Here is a 22,528-nt window from a genome sequence, read left to right as displayed (position 1 = left end):
TTCAACGTCACCTCATTTTGACCTAACGACGCCAAAAGATAAGATAATGCGTGTCTACGTCCACAAGAAGACGCATAAGTGAGCTTCATCGTTGCTTCTGCGGAATCAATCTCTTTCGCAGTTAGTTTTTTTTTTTGTTGCTTGCGTCCACGGTTATATTTATTTCACTAAAAGATGTAAAACTTGTTAAATCTTAACAATTTTCTAACCCAAATCAGAAAACACACTTAGTTCATACCTATTCCAAATAAACTGAACTCTAATGTATCTAATCAGTTCTAAATTGTCTTGCAATGATTGAGGTCCATTATTAAGGAACAGTAGTTAGGAAATTTGCCTCCATATAGAGCTTAATTTGCGTTCGAAAGAACAATGTATATCTTTACACTCAACTCGGTTAAAAGTTAAAACTAAACAAAATTTAAGTGAAACATACACAGATTACACAGCTTATCCACTCAGAGACATGAGCCAAATTGGCAGTTTTTAATTTTTTTTTGTAATCAAATGCAAAAACTCTCGTGTTATAAAACATTTAACGAATATAATATCCCAAAAGCACATTTTTATTTCAATTATAACATAACCATCCGACACAACCGCACAAGTCAAGTTGAGTTTCCCCATGCTTGACCCCTAAAACACAAAACACACAAATATCCAACAAAAGAAGAACTAGCGACAGCCAAAACGCAGCGTTTGCTGTCACCCCACACCGCGTCTCAACCGCACAAATCCTTCAACCCATAAACAACAAACCAACCTCGTGACAAAAAAAAAAAAAACAACAAACCAACCAGAAAGCAACAAGTAAGCAGTCTTTATTTAGATATTGTTATTCTCTGACGTGAACAAATCCTTAAATAGCAAGAACCAGACCCGGTACGGACTTTCCAGCCCGACCCGAGAACTGACTTTCCCACACGGAGAGACAATGCGACGGTGCAATCTCAGCAGACCGTCCGCTAACAACGTCACCGACCCGTGTAACCGTGAGAGAAGTGTTAGAGTACTCCCTCACCTGTGTGATTATCCCATGCGCGACGGTCCACGCGTGGATCCAGGAGATGGAGCTAGCAACGTCGCAGCCCTCGGCAATAACGGTGGATCCGAAGGAGACTACGGAGAGAGGCACGAACTCAAACGTCGGAGAGACTCCCGTGAGCGTGCGCATCAAAAACTGGTGCGGCGGTGGGCCGTGAAACCAGTAGTCGAGATCGGGGGTTAGTGTGCGGTGCACTGAGTCGACGTCTCGAGATCTCAGGGCGTCATACAGTTTCAGAACCACGTCTCGGTTCTTGGTCTCTGAATCCGCCAGAGTATCCAGTTCTTGCGCGAGTTTGGGTTTTGGATTAGGACAATAAGAGGAAGAGAACTGACTCTGAGGTTTTGAAAATGAATATTATGAATCCTGGGACTTGTTATATAGCCGTAGGCTATGGGTTTGGGATATTAATTCTCTGCTTCACATCCTATATTTAATCATCTCGGATATTTAGTTTCAATCTCACACGTGTCGTTTTATGATTGAAAGAGTTTGGTTTGCGGGGCCCGGAGATAAAGTTCTTTAATAGTTGAGCCAGCTAATGTTTGTCCCCACCGTATAGTTAGGTGAATAATTAACAGTTTAATTGAATGTTGCTAGTGGTAATTGGTAAATATCTCGACTTTGTTTGATTTGAGAAGGAATCAATTAGTTCTTGATAACGTTGTATACTCGGATGAGTTTTCACGGATAAGTTACATTAACAAAAATGTCTTATATACTAAGGTGATGATTGTTTGGTTAGTTTCTAGATTTTGGATTTTGGTTTTTGGTTTTTAGTTTTTGGTTTTTGGATTATAGATTTTGATTTCTGGTTTTTGATTTTGCAGTAGATTTTAGTTTCTGGAAAATCATGAATGGTGATTTTAGATTTTGGTTTTTGGTTTTTGATTTTTGTTTTTAAAATAATAAAATAAAAGTTTTATTAATAATAAAATATTTATTATGGAAATAACATAATATAAAATATTATTATCAAGACACACCTAATCTCTTTTTTTTAAAGCAAACACAAAATAATATAATTCTATGTTTAAACATAAACTTAAAATTAATTTTGTGTTGAAACATACATATATATATCTAATTATAACTTGTACATATAATATATGCATATATCTGTACATATTAAAAGTAAAATGTACATACATATTTTTTAATAAACTTTTTCCATAATTATAATATATATTCATCAGCGGTTAACTACAAAAAAATAATTATGTGTAGAATTTAACTATACATGCATTAATTTTATGTAAATTTTGGAATTAAATAATTGTTGATAACTATTATTTACAAATTTAAATTTAAAAGTTAACAAATATTTCTAAATTTGGGAAAACACAAGTCTATAGAGATAGTATAGTACACAATAATAGTGATATTTCTTCATAAACTAAAAATTAATTTTATTGGGTAGAAAATGGATTTTGATAAATGTAATAGTAAAATATTTACTCTGGAAAAATAAAAACAAAAATAGCATTGTAATAACATGCATAAAATTATTTAATAGTTTTGAGGTTTATGTTTACTTTGTAGAGTTGGTTTTATATAGTACTATTTAATAAAATTAACAATTGTATTTTGAAAAAAAAAGAAGAAAAACAATTTTTTGGTTTTGATCGTAGGTAATTTTAGGAAGAAACAAGTAAAATATGGATTTTGGTTTTTAAGAAGGAACTAGTAAAAGGAAGCAAAAGCTAGTTTCCCTATAAAATAGGGAATCTATTTGACCAAAATCATGATTGAGTAAAAAACAGTTTTTGAAAATCAAAAACTAAAAACTAGTGTAGAATTTATGAAACAATCAACCTCTAAAACTCAAATCGCACAGACGAATCAAATATTGACAAGTGACAAAAAAAAATGAAAAAGGTAAATAAATAAATTTGTCTTCTTCATTTCCTATTTTTTCTCCGATTTCTAATCTTTAACTACCAAAAAACAACCGATTGAAATATTTTTTTCACGGAAGCATCATCACGTCACGGAAACTTAAAAACAAAATGATGTATTAACACCATATTCATAAAATCAAAAAATAATGAAAAATTAACACATCGATATATGTACATCTCGATTAGCGTAGATTTCATTTCACTTCATCTATAAAACAAAAGATCATATTATATGTTTAAAATTTAACTAATCACGTGCATATATAACAAAATGACGAATTGTATTAGAATTTATTTGTAATCATCATCATCATTATTTCTATGCACAAAAAGATAAATAAAAACTATTATAGGAGAATTAACTATAAATGAGATAAATTTGAAATGGAAGAAAAATGAACAGAACAATTTCTTACGGTCATATTTATTCAGCTTTCTTCAGCATTAGATATTTTACCCACGTTCTTTTTTTATCCAAAAACCTAACTTTTTTTTTTTTCTCAAGTAACCACTACCACACAACGAGGAATGGATTTGATAATTCCCTTTGATTTTAACCGTTTCATCTGCTATATATCTTTTAGTATAGCAGTTTTCTTATGTTTTCTCTCCATCTCCATCGTTTCATATCTTTTTTTTTTTTGAGTTTTCAGTGAAGCAAAGAAACTGATACCATTGGAATAGATTCCTATCTCTCAGCTTATTTTTTTCAGAAGAAGAAACAAATTACAGCTCTGCAATCCCGGATTTAAGACTAACATCCCAAACATAAACATTAAGCTGTCCTTAGGATGAAAGTATTCTTCGTGGATGAAAAAGGTACGTATATTTGAATTAAAGTTATGATTTCTAAAAGGTGTGATTAATGTTTGCATAATTTTAATTTGATAGGGAGATAAAGACTTAGGAAACTCGTGTGATAAGAAAAACCAGAAAGACTCACTTCTACTGTATAGAAGAAGATATATCTTTATAAGACTAATTTTTATGTGTTTTAGTTTTATAGAAATATGTTGGTATTATCTTTTTTTTTTCACTTTCCGTTCAATATATACATTTTTTTATTATTTATGTAAGATTTTTTAGAACAAAAATGTTATAACAATGAAAATCTAGAAATGTAAAAGATACAACAAAAAAATTAAAAGTAGGAGAAGCAAAAAACTCGGTAGCTAATGTCAATTATCTACAAAAACTAAAGTTAGAATTAAAACTGTACTTAAAGCAAAATATAAAAGATATTCTTTCCTTCAATTTGTTTTTCATACGTAATGTATTTTTGTTTGGTTTTGGAAAATAGATTAATATTTTATATTTTTCTTAGACTTTTGTAAGATATAATCAGCAAACTTCTAATTGATCAAATTAAAACAACATCTTTCATTGTAAATATTTTAGTTTATATAAATAATGTCCGAAATCATACTAGTTATTAATGTTTTAGTAACTAATTAGTGGAGTAATTAAATTAAGAAATAAGTAAAAATAACGTGTTCAATGAGTGGGTTGGCGGGCCAACCGAATAACAGAAGTTTCGAAAGGCGTTATAATGCCCGACCCCCTTGTCACGTGTTGTAGTACATTATATGAATTTGAAAGTAAGGGGATGATTATACGTTGCCTTTTAGCTACGATGAATTATTATTCTTATGTCGACCTCAGACATAGTTATGAAGATATATATAGTTGTGTCAGCAATGGTACATGTTTTGTTTTCCATGAAAATAAAGGATTTTTTTTTAAATATCGAACTTGAGAAAACAAGTTGATTACACAAGAAACTACAATAAGTTGACTGCACAATCAAATAACGTATGCCTTACACAAGAAACTACAATATGTTGACTGCACAATCAAATAAAGTATGCCTCAGTGGATTTTTGAAGCGGTTGTCCACGAAAATTACTTCTGACAGCGATGCCTAATTCCTATATTGCATAATGATAGTGAACTTACTGAAAAAGAGAATACATAACATAAAATCACCTCTAAAGATGATGCAGAACAACATTAAACTACTTAGACCATCAATATAATGGACATGTTGAATACTTTATTCAAATGTTTAAACCATTGTAAAGAGAGTGTTGAATTAAAATAAATCTGATGTAGACTCGGAAGATTTGAAAACTTTCAATTAGTTGAAATAAAGAATAAAAATAGATCCACCTTGCCATGTGTTCTATTATTATTAGTTATATCCAAATTTTTATCATTTTTGTTTTCATCCAACAATTACAAGTTAATTATTTTATAGTTAAATAATTATTTTAAAAATAAAATTATAACAAAATTTATCATTTGAATCATATATAAACAAAGACTAATATCATTCCATCTGGATATAAAATGTAAATTTCATTATAATTTCTATATTTGTTTTATTAATATTAATTTTATGAATTCAGTTATGTTTTGTATATTTTTTTTAACAATATTAATTTTAATATTTTTAAGAAAAATTGAAGAATATTAATATTAAAATAAAATAAAAGTTAACAAAACTATGTCATATTTAATTATTTAATTTAACTCTATTCAATTATTTTATTAATACATATTTAAGAAATTATAGAAATAAGAATTTGAATTAAAAATGCTAAGATAATGTGTTAAATTTTATTAAACAAAACCATTGTACAGAAAAAAAAATGTATAGATATAGAATTAATAGAGGGGAAAAAGACAAAATGATGTAGGTTGTAAGAAAATGTAAGTTAGGATGTTGAATTCTTACAACCATCTTAAATGGTTTTTTTTTACCAGTAGTAAAGGTAAAGTTGTAGGCACTGGCATGTAGGTACGTGACATCACTTGTAATCCACCGAATCCAAGAATTCAAAAGCATTTACAATATATTACTCTATTTTTTAAAAATAGAATAGCTCCGTAATATATAATAGAGTTGAGTTTTAATTTAACTCCACTATATTTTGGAGAAAAAAATAAAATAATGAATAAAAAAATGGATTACCATATTTTTGACTGTGAATAGAATATGATTATAGATGCTTTGAAAACATATCTAAATCAGATTATAAAACCAAACAAAAACTGTCGTTTTCATGGGTTTTAAGTTTAGTTAGATGCCGATTCTAAAAGCATCCCCATTAGGGGTTCACTCCCCCCAAGCTCTCACGTTTTCCAAAAAAAAAAAAATTATAATATTTGTGGACCCCACATATTTCATGAGCCTGTCTCTCAAAAGTTCTTCATTGTGAACCGGGTTCGTCACTGTTTCGCGGACCCCACGCCACGTGGCGGTCCGTGATTGGCTCGGTAAATTTTTTGTTTCTCTTTTTAAAATTAAAAAAAAAAATTAATAATTAATTTCCCCAAGACTTTTCCCCAGTTTCACTAATGGAGATGCTCTGATGTCTCATTCCTAAAGGTAATGGGCCAAACTCACTTTCATTAATCCCATTTGATTAGGTCGAATAATCCAGATGGCCGAGTATCAAAGCCTTATACCAAACTAGGGAAAACGTGCGTGACTGGACCCAAGATGAAACGTGAGTGTCTCATAGTACTAATGAATTAACCGGCATTTTTACCAGACACCCCATAAGTAAAACCCAAGCCAGCAAATGGAATGAATAAAAGTGAATCACTGATCAGTGAAGTAGAATATTTACTGATAGGTGAAAATTTACTCAATATTATCAGAATCTTTTGTAGTTACAAAATTCAAAACTATTAGCTGTAAAATTTTGGCAGTCTCCAACATATTATCTATCTCTTCAAAGGAGAAAATCGAGTGTTGCTATATACTGTATATTATTTTCTTGTAAAAGCCATTGTGTTTAAAATATTTCCCCTAAAAAGACAGATTTTGGTGTTATTCGAGCACACTCAATAAAAACTAAAGGGAAAATATCTCACACATAAAGATAGATATAATATTTAGTTTTTTTTCAAAAAAAAAAAAAAAATCTCACACATACTAATTTTCCAATTATTTATCATTTAGAGAAGTTGAATAGTCGGTTTAAGTATTAAATATTATAGTTATTATGTAAAGTTTATATAATAACTAAGAAAACTGTATAGCTAAACATCGTAAGAAAATCTTTTTTTAGTTTATTTGAAATATTTAGTTCCTAAAATATTACATTAAAATGAGCATAACTGGAACAGAATCAACAATTTAATGAATGTTCATGCATGGTTATAGCTGTAAGAAAGCACTTAAGCCATGCATGTATATATATATGTCACTCACTGAAGACAATAGAGAACAAAAGCAAAAACAAAGTAAATAACAAAATGAAGTGTTTGTGTTTGATCGTGTTTCTAGCGTTTGTGATCACACAAAGCTACAACGATCTAGAAGTAGAAGCTGTGTCAAGTGATGGTTTCGTGAGTAGGAAAGGAGTCCAGTTCATTCTGAACGGTGAACCATTTTACGCCAATGGATTCAATGCCTACTGGCTCATGTACGAAGCCACCGATCCGAACACAAGGTACAAGGTCACACATGCCCTTGAGAACGCGGCCGGTCAGGGTCTGACCATCGCACGCACGTGGGGATTCCGCGATGGCGGTTACCGTGCTCTCCAAACCAACCTTGGTTCCTACGATGAACAAACGTTTCAGGTAACTACACATGCATGTGAAGTCTAGAGTTTACTCAACAATTGTGAAGCCTTTCAATCTAAATATCTTTTTTTTAATGTTAATAATTCGTTTTACATCTTTGATGGTGGAAAGGGTTTGGATTTTGCGATAGCCGAAGCAAAAAGAGTCGGTATAAAAATGATAATCGCATTTGTTAATAACTTTCCCGACTTCGGAGGAAAGAAACAATACATGGCTTGGGCTAAAGATAAAGGCCAAGCCGTAACTTCCGAAGACGATTTCTACACCAACGCTCTTCTTAAACAAGCATACATGAACCACGTCAAGGTACACATACTAAACTAAGTAACTAACCCTGTTACCTATATATTTTCATCCAGCCTTAATTAGCATTCAACATCATATATTTATAAGATACTAATTAAATTATATAACCTATGATTTTTTGCTTTATTAGACTGTGTTGAACAGAGTGAATACATTTACCAAAGTTGCATACAAAGATGAACCAACCATTATGGCTTGGGAGCTCATGAATGAGCCACAATGCAGAGCAGATACAAGTGGGAAAACCCTTACGGCCTGGATTAGTGAAATGGCTTCTTACGTAAAATCACTTGACTCAAAGCATCTCCTATCTACCGGATCTGAAGGCTTCTATGGTCAATCAACTCCTCAAAGAATGACTTCTTTAAATCCGGTTGCAGCCAACATTGTTGGAAGCGATTTCATCGCTAATCACAATATTGATGCCATTGATTTCGCATCCGTTCACTCTTACCCTGACACATGGTAATAATAAACTCACATAATTCCTTAACACATCAACTTATAAAAGATCATTTACGTTGCTATTGTAGTCCATCACATCAATGGATTGTTTTAGTATTTTTTTTTTCGCTAAAACTAGCACTTTTTAAATCTTTTGTTTTTATATCCATAGACGTATGCAATATGAGGATAAATGATCTTCTACTCAAAACATGTTTGGTTTTATAAGTTCCAGGGTTTATGGGATCATTGCTTTAGGATGCAATTGGATTATCATTTTATGGAATAGAATGATGTAGAAGGGTTTATTTCATCAGTCATTCACAAAAATATATTTTCTTATAATAAAATAAAATTATTATTCCATTAATTTAATAAAGTTAATAAATTGACAATATTTCAATATAAATTTGATGAATAATACATAGAATGAATTTATTCGGTTTTTTATTCCATCCATTAAACAGAAAAATCATTTCTTAAACATCGGTTGTTGCAGTAGGAAAACAATTGTTTTTTTTTTTGAAGTTGAACAACATTACATATTTCATGCTTTTGAATTTACAGGTTTCCTAAGTTAGATGAGAAATCTCTATTGGACTACTTAAGAAAAAATCTCGCAGGCCACATCGAAGATGCACAAAACGTTCTTAAAAAGCCTCTTATTCTAGGAGAATTTGGGAAACCATCGAATGCACCAGGCTATACTCAGGCTCAGAGAGATGCCGTCTTCACTACAGCGTTCGACATCATTTACGCGTCTGCCCAAAAAGGCGGTGCTGCTGCAGGAGCATTGTTTTGGCATCTTATTAGCGACGATATGAGCAACTTCACAGATGCCTACTCCATTTCACTTAGTGAAAAATCTTCGACTATTACTATCATTGGTCAGCAGTCACGAAAGATGAATTTGATTGGTAGAAAAAGAAAGCCAGGTCGCGAAAACAAAATTTGATATTTTAAAAGGTTAATCTATAATAATTTGATCATTTTATTTTCATTATCAATTGTAACAAATAAGTTAAGTGACAAAAATTAAATTCAGTGTACACTGAAATGATATCCAGTTCCTTAATTTTTATATCCTAAACTTGTCTCATGCCTTCACAGAAACATACTCATCAAACCAAAATCATGTTAAAAGAAGATTAAGTAGCTTAACTACATACGATTACTTCAATATTTAAAGATGAATATTTTAAATTATGTTATGGAATTAGATCTTAAGTTGCATCATTCAAGCACATGTCTAATCTCTTTCTATAAGTTTTGAAGTCACGCAAATGCCTAACATCTTCAATTGAATCATTCCAATACATGCCTAAGACACATTAGTTATTGTGTAGAAAAAATCTCACATCCAATTTCCTCTATGGAATGACCAGTTCAATTTTAAAAACACATGCTTAAACATACTCATTAAACCAGTGCACTGAAATGATATCCAGTTCCTCAATTTATATATAACTTCCTAAACTTGTCTCATACCTTCACATAAGCATACTCACTAAACCAATATTATGTTGAAAAGAGATTAAGTAGCATAACTAAGGTTACCTCAATATTTTAAGATGAACATTTTAAATGATATTATGGAGTTAGATCTTAAGTTGCATCATTCAAGCACATGCATCATCTTTTTCTATAAGTTTTGAAGTCACACAAATGCCTAACATCTTCAATTGCATCATTCAAATACATGCCTAAGACACGTTAGTTATTGTCTAGAAATAGTCTCACATCCAATTTCCTCTAAGGATTGACCAGTCCAATGTTAAAAATACATATGCTTGATGCCCATTGTCCACGTCAAACAAGTTATGGTTCTTATACAAATTTTTAGATCAATTTCAAAACGAAATTTAATTGTCATTAGCGCAATTATTTTTCAAACGTTATTTAATTTCACTATTTAATGCTACAAGTCTGACTTCAAAACAAACAGATATGCTTCAAGTCTACAACTAAATAGGTATTAGTGTATGTCAATTCTTTGTTGATCATATGAATAAACTTTATTATATATTGTGATACTCTTATGTATCTTATTTTAATTTCTCATATTCTACCTCCTCTAGGCCCACTACTATGATTTATCATTATATCTATTAAAATACAATTAGATATCCTATCATTAAATGTTCATGGTCACTTATTGTACAATATCTTGATTAAAAGAACGTTATGAGTTACTTATCTTTTGTGAGGAACAAAAGGCAAAATATGTCAATAAATTACTCACGTACATGTATGTTATATTCGAGAATTTACACAATACTCACTATGCTATGTTCAAACATTTATGTTATAAACATATTTAAGTTGTATCATTAACAAATTTTAAAATTGTTAACTCTAGTATGATAACTATGTCTACTATGAACTTGTCACGAACTAAAATTATTCAAATTCTTATTCTATACATTTATCTAAATTAAAAGAAATGAACATTTTATGACCAAAGAAAACATTCATAGGGTATTTTGGCATACCTGAAAATAACTACTAGAAGAGATAGCCAAAACAAAAATATAAACATTTTTATGTTTATCAAGGTTGGCAGCAATCATAATTTCAACAGCCAAAAGACCGTCTGAAAAGCTGAAGATGTCTTAAAAAAAGTTTGGTTACACTGACCACATGCAAATACTCTACATAATAAAACCATAGAGCAAATAGACTCCATTTCTTGTTCTTCTCGACCAAAATATCAGAGATGAACACAAACAAACTGAGCATTCTGTTGAGTCTACTGCTTGTGTAGGACTGATGATACTATTGTGTGGTGGAGACACAATTTAAAACCAAGTGGAGCTAGAGATTTTTTTTCCTAAGTTTGTTTAAATTTTATTTTTATTTTTATTTCTTTATGTTTGTGTTTGTTATTTCTAGTTAAGATTTTATTTATGTTGGTATTTGTTTGTTGCTAAGTTATGAAAATGGGTAATTTAGTGACTCATTAAATAAAACAGAATCAAACAAAATTATGAACTATGGCCCAAAGTTGACTCATTATTGGTCCAAGCATTGCTTGGTGAGTTTAATGGTTAAATCAGACGTATCCTATAAATGGTTAAAATCGGTCTCTCAATTCAGTCATGTTGTGTGGACACTTTTAATTTTCATTCGGAACCATACTCATCTTCTAGAAATCTTCCCCTCCTTCTCTGAGATGATCATCATTTTTGTAAATTTGATTCTTTGTATGAGATTTCTCTTTATGGAGATAAAGGATCTGAGGATGATCCGCATACACTCTAACTTAATTTGTTAGTATTTACAAACGTATATAAGTATATTCATTTTTTTTGGTTAGCCGTGATTGTCATTCTCTTATTTAGCACTGCATAATCTGAAAAAAAAAAACATCAAGAATCCTAATTCAACGACAATCATAAGATGTTTAATTATTTATGGAGATACTAGAACTACAGAGTACTCAATGTCCACTACTACAACTTTCTTAAATGATATTTTCCATTTTTTCCTTAACATTATAGTGACTTTAGTAAATAAATTTGTTATTTGTTTTGGTTAATTTTGTGATCATGGATAGAAGATCTTCTTGGAAATCCTAATTCTCCCAAGAATTTTTTTTATTAAGGCTTCAATTGGTGACCACTAGAAGAATGAAAAAAAAATGAATAAACTGAAAATTTTCATTTCATTTTAAGAATTGAAAAAAAATAAAAAAATATAAACTTTTGTTCATTTTGTTTCTCATTAAAATTGCAGAGGAAAAATTTTTTTTTATGAATTCATTCCTCCATAAAGAATTTAGAGGAAAAAAATGAAATATACCTATCAATAATTTGACTAAAATTTCAACATAACTGGTATAAATTGCGAGGAACAAAAAAATCACCATAAAGTTTCAACGATTTAGTTTTTAAACACCGTCTATTTATTTAGATATTTAAAAGTTATTTGTCAGTTGTGATTGTAAAGATCTCTTAGTACTGCATAATTTAAACCCCTCAATAGCCCTAGTTCAGTCCCTGCCTATTACTTACTGATTACTATATATATATATATATATATATAGCAAGCAGGCACGTCCCTGCCATAAGGCAAGTAAAGCATATGCTTTAGGCCACAATATATAAGGTCACACATCACCAAATATTAGCTAGGTCAAATCGTTAACAAGTTTGAATTGAGTTAGGATACCATAGTTCGATCCTCCTTTTGTCCAATATAGTTTTTATTTTAACCATTTGTTTACTTTTTACACTTTTGTACTGATTTGGTGTTAGTGTATTACTATATATTGTTGGTATTTATATAATAGGCCACCCAATTTTTTTTTGTGCTTCAGGCCACTCCAAATTATGGGACGGCACTGATAGCAAGGCTAGGGTGTAAGAGAGTAGAGAACATATATATCATACAATGGAGACGATTGAAATGAGTAGAACAGAAGTGATTGTATACAGAGGAATATGGTATATAATGACCCTACTCTCGCTCTTTGGCCTCTCCATACCACTCAATCTTCTCTGGCCACCTGGGGGAAAGTCACCAGCATTGTCTCGGTTCCTGACGGACGGCGCGGTGAGTGCAACGAGATTCTATGCAGTGGCGGTAAGGTATCTCTTACTCCCCTCTTCCTGCTTAGTTCTCTTGCGTATTTTTTTTTCTTAATAGTATTAGAGCCATAAAAATAAAGTAATGGTATTTAAGTCCATATAAACGACTCCACGTTCTGAGTTCAATGACAGGTTAACTTCTTGCTTTTACCATTTATTTGAGACTAGTTTAGCTATAAATTAACTCGTACATATCCTTAGTTTACGTGGACTACTCAAAACCTATTCATGACTTTGGAAATTTGGCAATTGTAATCTATATAACATCATCGTGAACCAAACGTAAATACCGCTATCAGAAAAATGTACTGTTTTTTTGGACCAAGTTCATATTGAAGCATGGACAGAAACTACAGTGTAGCTAAGTATTAAAAGAAAAACAACGACAAAGGTAAAAATCAGAGTCGGCCTTGACAAGTTTTAGGTTACAAGCATTTTAGAAAATATTTAACCTAACATGTTAGCGTGCCTACAGTGTATTGAAAAAGGCATTCGCCTCAGGCCCCCGATTAATATGACTGTTTTTAGGGTCCTAAAATTGAAAATAATTTCTAATATAGTGGTTTAGACTTATTTTAAAAAATATATTTTTACGAAAATTAATTAATTCATTTTTTGAATTCATGTATTTTTTTTTATATAACATAATATAACATATTTACGTTATAAACTTATTCTTTTACAGTATTAGACTTGTGTATTTGGTGAAAATAATATATCATATTAGAAAATTATTTTTATTACGGTTGTAAATAAATTTATTTTTAAAACTTGACTTAGGCCCCTAAAACTCTTCGCACGGCACTGCATGTTGTTATATATATAAAATAGAAGATCTGTCAATTAAATATTGAAGTTTGTTTTGTAATTGGCAATATGTTTAGGTTCACCGGCTGCTTCCCCATTTTTCCACTTCTTCACACAATCCCAACAATTCATGATACGATATAAATAAATCGCAACCGCATTTAAACCGGATTACCAAACCGTTTTTAAACCGGTTACCACCGGGGTCAACATTTGTCATCGACCGTTTTTGTTGGATTTGGTTCGTGTAAACCGAGATCAATAATAAACCGAACTCAGTTTAATATCATTCAGTTTATCATGAGCCATAGACAGGTAAAACATTATATAAAACCCCAAAATTGTAAGAGGTCATCTACTTAAACATAATCCCTCAAAATTGTTAAAATAAATTGTCTATAGTTCTTCAAATCTTAAGACAGGCCCTGACTAGGGACTGATGAAGATCTTCCCCGTTCTTTGTTTACAAGACAACTAGCAAATCATTGAAGTTTTCTACATTAGAGTTACACAAATTATCATCAGAAATCATGATGAATAATATGTTAACTTCGATCATAAGCTGCGAATGGTCATCATAGTAACTGTATAGAATAAATTCATGCTCCCAAAGAAAAATGTAACTATCTTCGCACGGGTCTCTTGAGTAGAGGTCTCTGCGCTTTGCTTTGATTTGGGATAGTTTCCAGTACTTGTATCTTCCTCTGTCTCTTGGCTGTCAGAAAATTAAAGAGGCATCAAGAGTTGAAATATGGAAAAGAGTAGAAATATCAAAAATACCAGAAGAGAATGACTAACCCTTCTCATGTTGTTGGTAGCTCTCTTGGAGTTTCCGCTTTGCATTCTCAAACTTTGCCTCTTGATCAAGAACTTTGAGTTTCTTATAGCGACAAGCAACAAAGACAATAGCTGTTAGAACTTGGAACATAAAATAACGAACCAAACATCAATGTTTTACTAAACCATACACTCACATCTTGTTGAGATCCAGCAAGTTTCCGCTTCTGCTCAGCAACATCATTCGGCTTTCTTTGGTTGGTACGTACCATTTGTTCTCTGGTTTGCTTTGGTTGTCTTCTAGTCTCGTCAAGAACGGGTGCTGAGTGCCTCATAGGTCTAACATCAGCTTCTTTTCTCCTCATCTGTTGATTATTTGTGTCCCTCCCAACCACATTGGCTTCACATGTACCAACAGGTCTCCTAATCATTCTACTTTGCACTTTTCTTTCATGTTTGGGCTCCACAAAGTCAGGAAGATCTGAAACCATCCCATGAGTGTAAACATATATAGGAAGAGTTTCAAGTAGAGAATAAAATACTAAAGAGTATACTATTAACTCACTTCCATCACAGTCCAAGGAATCTAAGAACTTCAAGTGGCCAAGACATTAATAAACTTGTCAGAGTAACACTTCATTAATGCCCAAATTAAATATGATAAAAAAGGGAAAGATATATTCATAAACCTGAGAGAGTTCTAATACAGTAGGTTCCGCATAAAGATCTAGGTCATGCGGAAGAGAAGGAAAGTTTTCTGCTTCATCAACTATTGACAAAGTTGCAGACTCTGGCATCCCATCATCGGCAGCTGCAGGAGCCATGCATTATGAATCTTGGACAAGAAAAAGAGAGCTGCTCGTAATGACTAGGCTACATAAAGGGAGAGCTATTACCAGCAACTTCCTTAGGTGTGTTTATCAATTGGTCCACCATCTCTGTCCACTTTCTGCACATAACATACATAAAAACACCATACTTATATTAGGGAGTAAATGTTCTAAATCCAATTAGCATAAGAGCAGTTCCTAGAGACATTTATTTTACTATTATTTATTATTTTATATCAAAAGTTTATGATGTCTAAAGAATAACATAAACTTGCAAACATCAAACACAATACACATATTAGGAGTAAATGTTGTAAGTAATCAACTGGCACAAGGGTAGCTCCTAGCAACATTTTTAAAGAAATTTAGACATCTTTTGTGCAGCTAGTTTGCATGGACTTGATTCTCTTGGAACCTTTTACCAAAGTTTTGATGCACATCACACAAATGAGAGAGTACACGCACAAAGAGACTAAACAAATTTTCTTAAAAAAGTTTCAAACTCTTACTTAATAAGAGTCTTTGCAAGTTTGCTAATATTATCGGAACCATGTTTCCTCAAGCGATTAACAGCCTTTCCGATTTCACTACCCTGCAAGAACGCAAGCCCTCAATCAGTATTCAACATATTTTAATACCAAACATGCATGATCTGAGATTTTAGGAAATAGGAACCATAAACATTTAGTAAGAACTTTAATAATTAAAAAAAAAATTCATAATTTAGGAGCTTATTTCTCTATATATATAACAGTTAAAATTGTAAGCCAATGTTCATTGGATTGTTCCCAGATCCAACCATGATACCAAATCATATACATCACCAAAACAGCACCAGAAACAAACCTTAATAAGATCCAGACTGATAGACATGGAGGCAAGCTTTGTCAGGGATTTGAATAACACAGATAGCTGCAAAAGCTCAGATGACAGAAACCAAAACCAGACAATCAGAACCAATATCACAAACAAACCATATAGCTATATATCACTTCCTCTGATGTAATTAAAGCAAAGAGACAACCTCAACATGTTTGTTTAACAAGATATCTTTGATCCTCATGACCTCATCAACAATTTGATTAACGTTCAATTTCGCCTCATCTTCTTCATGACCACCATCATCTGCCTCCACGGTCTTACGGCTATTGTTGGTCTCTTTGTCACCAGCTTTAGACAGATCGGGCTGGTCATATCTCATGAGAAGCTCGATGATTGCGTCTCTCCTGGATTTGAGCTCCACTGGGGAATCAGTGGCAGCGACCATAATGGCATGCTCGATGATCCCAAAGATATCAGAATCTCCTCGATGAAAATAGTCCCTCCAAGTATCCAAAGAGGCCGATGGTTTCATAATCGTCATCTGCAAGAAATGGATCCAGAATTCAGGTTAATAAACATAGAATAAAACTCCAAAAGAATCTGATAAAACTCTTGCAGAGAGTGCACAAGAACATACCCCAGAAATTTTGAAAAGATTTTTTGGAGCCAACTAAGATAACACAAACGAAGACACGAGATAAACCAACAAAAGGACACAATTTAGAACAGCCTGTAATATAATTAAACATAAATTTCTGGTTAGTAAATATATAATTATTAGTTATTTCTAAAAAATATAATGTATTGCTTTTTATTAATGGTATGTCTACGACTGATGGGATTTGCATCTTTACAAATCCGGATATTCATTGAATGCTTAAAAAGTTAAATAATCTGCCATTCTTAGTAGTAGGAATAATAATCCTTGAATACTTAGAAAGTAAAAATTACTTACCATTGTAGTACGTGTTTAAAAAGAAAAAAACTTACCATTGTAGTAATAAGTTGAATTGAATACTTACATTAAATTGTTTACCATTGTGATTGCACAAGTAAGTTGAATTGAATATTATTAAAATTACTTTTCAGATGTAAAGAAAATTAGTTTCTCGTATTTTAGAAAAAAAATTAAAAACAATAATTTTTTTCACTTAATTTCTGGTTAATTTCGTGGTTTGACTTTGAAGTTACTTTGACTCTCTTTACTTTTTGGGTAAAATGTAAATAGATACTTTGACTATTAGTTCATCATACGCCACATGTTCTCTTGTAGAAGCCATTTTTCACTTTTCCTCAGTCAATATATCATCCCGCGACTATATTTTACGTAAAAGACTTTTCTTCTTCTTACATAACTTTCATTTCTTCTGTGTTTTAATCTTCTTTTCCTACTTGGAGATTCCCGAGCTTATCAGTTGATTCATTATATTCGGGTGGGTAAGCCATGTTTTGATTCGTTTTGTTTGACTACTAACAAGTTACCGTTTATGCTCCCCATGGCTTAATTAGTCTTTGGCCCAGGATCTCGCATCTGCATAACTTGGGTTTGACTTGGATCTATAGGCTCTCTAGTTGTTTTATTGTCTTCAAACCAACTCGATTCATTAATTGATGTATTTGAGATTTTAATTAATAGATCGTAAAACTGATCAGCCTTTTTTTTTGGGTCAACTGATCAGCCTCTATAGCTTAGTTTTACAAGTTATATATGCTTCCGTTTGCTTTTTCTTTTCTTTATGCGTCTGAAATAGCTTAAGTAGTCGTGATGTAGTTCTGTCCCCTGCTATATATCAACGGAAAGAGGTCCCTAATAGGAGAGAAAAAAATTTCAAAGATACGAAATGACTTGATAAAAGGTCCTTTCGAAGAATGCGGAAGCACCACCAATGACCTTGTCTTATCCAGATGCTCCATCTGGGTGTTGTTCATCTATGTATCTAAATAAATCATCTGAATGCAACATGTTTTTCATTTTTTATAATTTGCGTATGCATTCAGATGGACTTCATAGAAAAATGACTAAAATATTTTTTTTTTATGTTTCGGCGGAAAATAGCATTTTTATGGTTTTGGCAGAAAATCTTTTTGCGATTTTGACGAAAAAGTTCATTTTTGCGATTTTGGCTGAAAACTGTATTTTTCTGTTTTTGCGGGAAAATGCGTTTTTGCGGTATTGGAGAGAAAATGCATATTTTCGTTTTTTGGCGGGAAAATGCATTTTTGCGATTTCGGCGAAAAAATGAATTTTTGCGATTTTGTGTTTTTGGCGAAAAAATGTTTTTTTTTACAGTTTTGACGGGAAAGTATGTTTTTACCGTTTTGGCCGAAAAGTACGGTTTTACTGGTTTGGCCAAAAAGTGTGTTTTTATGGAAATGTGCGTTTTTACGTTTTTTACGGAAAAACAAAATTTTGCGGTTTTGACGAGAAAGTGTGTTTTCAGATTTGACGGAAAAATGCATTTTTGGGTTCTAGCAGAAAAACTACTACTTTTTTTAGAGGAAGTAGTATTGATGAATCAGATGCATGTGGCTTCATGTTGTACCAAGTTGGTAAATAAATATTCTTGAGAAAACTACTTTTTTTTTTGTTAAGGCTCTAATTGTTAGAAAATCTCTTAAGCATCCTTATATTTTTCTCTACAATAGTATTTTGGAGAAAAAACTATTTATAGCCCAACTTTTTTGGAAATAAATTTTTATTTTTTCTTTTATATTTGAAGATTTTTTTTTTAATGTTTAGAATTAAAATAGAAAATATTATCTTATAATAATGTATTGGAACTAAGTTCGAATTATATTTTAAAAAGTCACTAAAATAATAATAAAATACATTAGAAATAGTTATAATCTCTATAATATTATTTGAAAAGTCAATTTTCTACGTGTCGCAACCACGTTAATTCTCATAGTAGTTGATTACGATGATATCCTTAATTAATCAAATATCTAATTATCATTATTAAATATTTATTTTATATTATTTTATTTTTCCTTTTTAATTTAGGTTTCCTTTTTTCTTTATTTTTTCAAATAACCTATATAATAATTTTTTTATAAATTTTAAAAACGAAAATATCATTTATATATAGTGTAGTTCATAATAAGGAAAGTTCACAAAATAATCATGATTTTAAAGTACCTTTCTAAAAGAAATAATACATATTTTAAAATTATTAAGCATTTTATTTAAACAATATATTTCTCAATTTATTACAAAATAATTTAAATAACATAAACTAAGATATCTTTAATGAATAAAATTTAATTTAATCTTTCTTTTTTAAAATTTAAGTTTCTTTTTATATTTTAAAATAACATATATGATAAATAAAATATTTATAAAACTTAAAACGAAATTTTTTTTATAGATAATGTGATCATAAAAAGGAAGTCTTAGAAAAATAAGCTTGATAATAAAGTAAATAATTAATCTTCCCTTTTAAAATTGATCGGTTATGTTTTTATTCAACTTTGTACCTATCATCACTTTATTTAAATTTTTTTTTTTTTTTTTGTAAATTAGCATATACAACTTACTAAGAAATCAAAAATATATTTACACATATAACATGAAAAGCCAAACTAATACAATGAATACAATTTGGTTGAATTAGATTAGAAATAGTTATACTTGAATTTGATGGAATATATGTAACACAATATATCCACAAAATGAGTAACTAGACAAATCCAATTTTTTTTATAAAAAGTCAAACATTAAATAAAAAATCATATATTTTATTTATAAAATATTGTGTACATATATATATATATATATAATGGAACGACTCAACATAGTACTAAATAAATATGAAATTCTCAAACAATATTATTAATATATTAACCAACTATTATAATTAAGTATTTTTTATAACTTATATATATATATATATATATAAGGTGTCAAAAGACTATCATTGTTATATTTATTTATGTGACTTTGAGTCGATCCACTTTACTGTACTTTTACTATTTGATTCTTAAAACAAAATATATTAAATTATACATAATCTTACTAAAATATATTTACAAATCTAAGACATGAATCAAACTACATGAAATAAAAAAAATCAAAATTTTAATCTCTGTAACTAAAATATTTTAGTTGACTCGAAAAAGTAAATGTTATCTAATATATCCAAATAATAATCAAACAATCAAAATATTATATATCCAAAATTGTACATCTAATTGACTACTAAAATAACATAATTTTATTTAAAATAAATCATGCATTTTGATTACAATATATATAACATAATAATTAAAAACAAAATATTAATAAATTATTATAATATATTTACTTTATAAATATTTATATCCGTGCATGAGCACGGAAAAATCACAAAATTACAAGCAGCTTAGAAGATTCCGTTTGATATTGAGGCTCTTTCCATTTGCAAGGTTATCTAGTACAGTTGTGTTTTCATTTTCTGGTCTGAAAGGTCCTTAACAATGGTTTGATGAGAAAGAATAACTTTTGTTTTCTTGCAGATCCATGACTAGCCGAAAAAACACACATTGGTGTAGTACATGCAGACGAGGAATCCGTCTTCTCCTTGAAGTCTCAAGAGGAGGGGTTTGCAGTTACTGTGGTAACACTTCTCTTGAACGGCTCTATGAAAATGTTGAACTTAGCCCTTTTGATTTTTTCGGAGTATCCAATGAACAAAACCGTCCTCGCAACAACAACAACAGGAGATTGATTCTTGAAAACCAATCGAGTTTTCAAGAATTGTTTAACCGGTTCTCAGCACAAAACCGCCGTGGTCCACCTCCAGCTTCACTAACCGTGATTAACTCAATGCCAAAGGTCAAGATTAGGAAGAAACATCTCGGTTTGGATCCGTCTTGTCCGGTTTGCCAAGACCGGTTTGAAGTCGGATCGGTTGCAAGAAAGTTGCCGTGTAAACATATCTACCATTCGGAATGTATAATTCCCTGGCTAATACAGCGTAATACTTGTCCAGTGTGTCGCAAAGAGCTGCCACAAGACCGGAATAATGGCGGGAAGAATCCTTTGTTTTATCTCTGGCCGTTTAGCTCCTCTGGTTCGGCCTCAAACACCAGCGGATCACCTTTTCATTGAGATGCTTGTATAGTTAATTGTGTCTCAGTCCCTAAGGCTCCAATCCATGAAATATATAACTTCTTCTGATAAATTGTTGGTTTGAAAAAAATTACATGTTGATGTACAAAAGGGATTTGGATTGTATTTATATCGAATGTATAATATAATTATTGTTTGGATCAAACATTTGGAATCACAATGTTGGTAGCTACTAGTGTATTAGTAATTAAGTTTACAGAATTTGTTTTGCATGCTGTCATTGGCCTTAACCGGAATCTCTTTTATAATTTTTAGGATATTTACTTTGCTCAACCAATATCAATGGACAATTAACATTACTGTAATTCATGAGAATGTTTTTGAAGATATATCTAAAACTATGCAAATCATTTTTAGAATGTTTAGTTGCTGAACCAATATTTGTGGACAAATAATAGTATACTATAATTCATAAGAATATTTTCGAAGAAAATATATAAAAACTAGGTAAAAACTCATCCGTGTATAGTAGAATAGGAGAATCAAGTGAACGGGTTAAATTGATGGTGTTGATCTTTAAATTAAACTCAGTTTCCGCTAGAAAAGAATGACCAAAAGTTATCTATTTATTGAAAAAAATCCAAAGCATAAAATAATTCAAATGTAAATTAATTCTATAAAATTTTGTATATTAGTTGCATTTTTGTTGAAATCATGGATTATAAGAAAATTGATGGATGTAAAAAAAACTAAACTTGGCAATGCTGTGCATGCATTAGCTATGTGACCGTGCAAATGCTGCCATAACTCTTAACTCGTCGAGTTTGCGACACATATGCTTTGATAACGTATTCCCTCCCTATTCTAAATCCAAAAAGAAGATAAATTTTAAACTTAAATAAATTCCAATCCTATATTTTAGTTTTACTAAAATGATCATCTCAAAAATATTAAAATCATTTTACTTTTAGTTTTTGATCATCAACCAACCAGAGTCCTCTAAATGTAATACTTAAACAAGGCATCCAATTTATCAAGAGATATCAAATCATGAGAGTACCAAATCTAGTGAAGAGACCTTTTCGTCGTCATTTTGTTGCACCTAAATTGAATTTTCCAGCTAGGATTGCCCTACTCATGCTAATAGCGACAGAGCTTCATGTATAACGACATTAACATGTCTACTCCATTGTATCAGAACATCCACCTCTCCATCAACCGAATACTCAAAAAATAAGTGTGCAAAATGAATTCATATGGAACAGAAACAGAACTTAAAGAGTTATAGCCCAATAAAACCTGTTTACAGTGTGTGTGTATATATACATTTCTAAGTTTTAGTTTTGTGGGTAAGTAGA

The 22,528-nt window shown here is 31.0% G+C and overlaps 4 protein-coding genes across 7 annotated transcripts; 2 read left to right on the top strand and 2 right to left on the bottom strand.

Moving 5' to 3' along the window:
- Positions 1 to 522: 522 nt before the first annotated feature.
- Positions 523 to 1,400, bottom strand: LOC103859369 (senescence associated gene 20-like). The gene is made up of 2 exons (XM_009136892.2): positions 809 to 1,400; positions 523 to 763 (listed from the first exon to the last, which is right to left on the bottom strand). Exon 1 carries the CDS (start codon positions 1,172 to 1,174, stop codon positions 860 to 862), a length of 315 nt encoding a protein of 104 aa, XP_009135140.1. The 5' UTR covers positions 1,175 to 1,400; the 3' UTR covers positions 523 to 763; positions 809 to 859.
- Positions 1,401 to 1,756: 356 nt separating this feature from the next.
- Positions 1,757 to 12,156, top strand: LOC103859368 (mannan endo-1,4-beta-mannosidase 3). Of its 2 annotated transcripts, XM_009136891.3 has the most exons (5): positions 1,757 to 3,765; positions 7,244 to 7,542; positions 7,657 to 7,851; positions 7,982 to 8,316; positions 8,863 to 12,156. In XM_009136891.3, exons 1-5 carry the CDS (start codon positions 3,738 to 3,740, stop codon positions 9,248 to 9,250), a joined length of 1,245 nt encoding a protein of 414 aa, XP_009135139.1. In that variant the 5' UTR covers positions 1,757 to 3,737; the 3' UTR covers positions 9,251 to 12,156. The 2 variants fall into 2 exon arrangements, with proteins under 2 accessions (XP_009135139.1, XP_009135138.2); XM_009136890.3 differs by having other exon boundaries at positions 1,757 to 7,542.
- On the bottom strand, positions 11,513 to 16,888 carry LOC103859367 (probable mediator of RNA polymerase II transcription subunit 26a). Of its 2 annotated transcripts, none has more exons than XM_033286383.1 (9): positions 16,758 to 16,888; positions 16,323 to 16,661; positions 16,145 to 16,210; positions 15,808 to 15,890; positions 15,365 to 15,417; positions 15,158 to 15,279; positions 14,666 to 15,061; positions 14,490 to 14,571; positions 11,513 to 14,406 (listed from the first exon to the last, which is right to left on the bottom strand). In XM_033286383.1, the coding sequence occupies exons 2-9, from the start codon at positions 16,659 to 16,661 to the stop codon at positions 14,315 to 14,317; spliced, it is 1,233 nt and encodes a 410-aa protein (XP_033142274.1). In that variant the 5' UTR covers positions 16,758 to 16,888; the 3' UTR covers positions 11,513 to 14,314. The 2 variants fall into 2 exon arrangements, with proteins under 2 accessions (XP_033142274.1, XP_033142275.1); XM_033286384.1 differs by lacking the exon at positions 16,758 to 16,888 and having other exon boundaries at positions 14,666 to 14,949; positions 15,034 to 15,061; positions 16,323 to 16,713.
- Positions 16,889 to 17,401: 513 nt separating this feature from the next.
- LOC103859366 (probable E3 ubiquitin-protein ligase RHC1A) lies at positions 17,402 to 21,263 on the top strand. Of its 2 annotated transcripts, none has more exons than XM_009136885.2 (2): positions 17,402 to 17,553; positions 20,615 to 21,263. In XM_009136885.2, the coding sequence occupies exon 2, from the start codon at positions 20,619 to 20,621 to the stop codon at positions 21,207 to 21,209; it is 591 nt and encodes a 196-aa protein (XP_009135133.1). In that variant the 5' UTR covers positions 17,402 to 17,553; positions 20,615 to 20,618; the 3' UTR covers positions 21,210 to 21,263. The 2 variants fall into 2 exon arrangements, with proteins under 2 accessions (XP_009135133.1, XP_009135135.1); XM_009136887.2 differs by having other exon boundaries at positions 17,479 to 17,557.
- The last annotated feature ends 1,265 nt before the right edge of the window (positions 21,264 to 22,528 follow it).

This window comes from Brassica rapa, chromosome A03 (genome assembly GCF_000309985.2).
Source record: "Brassica rapa cultivar Chiifu-401-42 chromosome A03, CAAS_Brap_v3.01, whole genome shotgun sequence".
Lineage (NCBI taxonomy): Eukaryota > Viridiplantae > Streptophyta > Magnoliopsida > Brassicales > Brassicaceae > Brassica > Brassica rapa.
The sequence above is the reverse complement of the archived record's forward strand: the minus strand, read 5'-3'. Positions and strand labels throughout refer to the sequence as shown.

What these genes read in the sequence shown, in the direction of transcription:
- LOC103859368 (XM_009136890.3), top strand. Translation starts at nt 7,111, where the DNA reads ATGGTTATAGCTGTAAGAAAGCACTTAAGCCATGCATGTATATATATA. An exon ending in CATACATGAACCACGTCAAG is followed by an intron (nt 7,852 to 7,981) that starts GTACACATACTA and finishes TTGCTTTATTAG; the next exon opens with ACTGTGTTGAACAGAGTGAA. An exon ending in CACTCTTACCCTGACACATG is followed by an intron (nt 8,317 to 8,862) that starts GTAATAATAAAC and finishes TTGAATTTACAG; the next exon opens with GTTTCCTAAGTTAGATGAGA.
- LOC103859369 (XM_009136892.2), bottom strand. Translation starts at nt 1,174, where the DNA reads ATGCGCACGCTCACGGGAGTCTCTCCGACGTTTGAGTTCGTGCCTCTC.
- LOC103859366 (XM_009136885.2), top strand. Translation starts at nt 20,619, where the DNA reads ATGACTAGCCGAAAAAACACACATTGGTGTAGTACATGCAGACGAGGA.
- LOC103859367 (XM_033286383.1), bottom strand. Translation starts at nt 16,661, where the DNA reads ATGACGATTATGAAACCATCGGCCTCTTTGGATACTTGGAGGGACTAT. An exon ending in TGTTAAACAAACATGTTGAG is followed by an intron (nt 16,211 to 16,322) that starts GTTGTCTCTTTG and finishes GAGCTTTTGCAG; the next exon opens with CTATCTGTGTTATTCAAATC. An exon ending in CTTGCAAAGACTCTTATTAA is followed by an intron (nt 15,418 to 15,807) that starts GTAAGAGTTTGA and finishes TGTTATGTGCAG; the next exon opens with AAAGTGGACAGAGATGGTGG.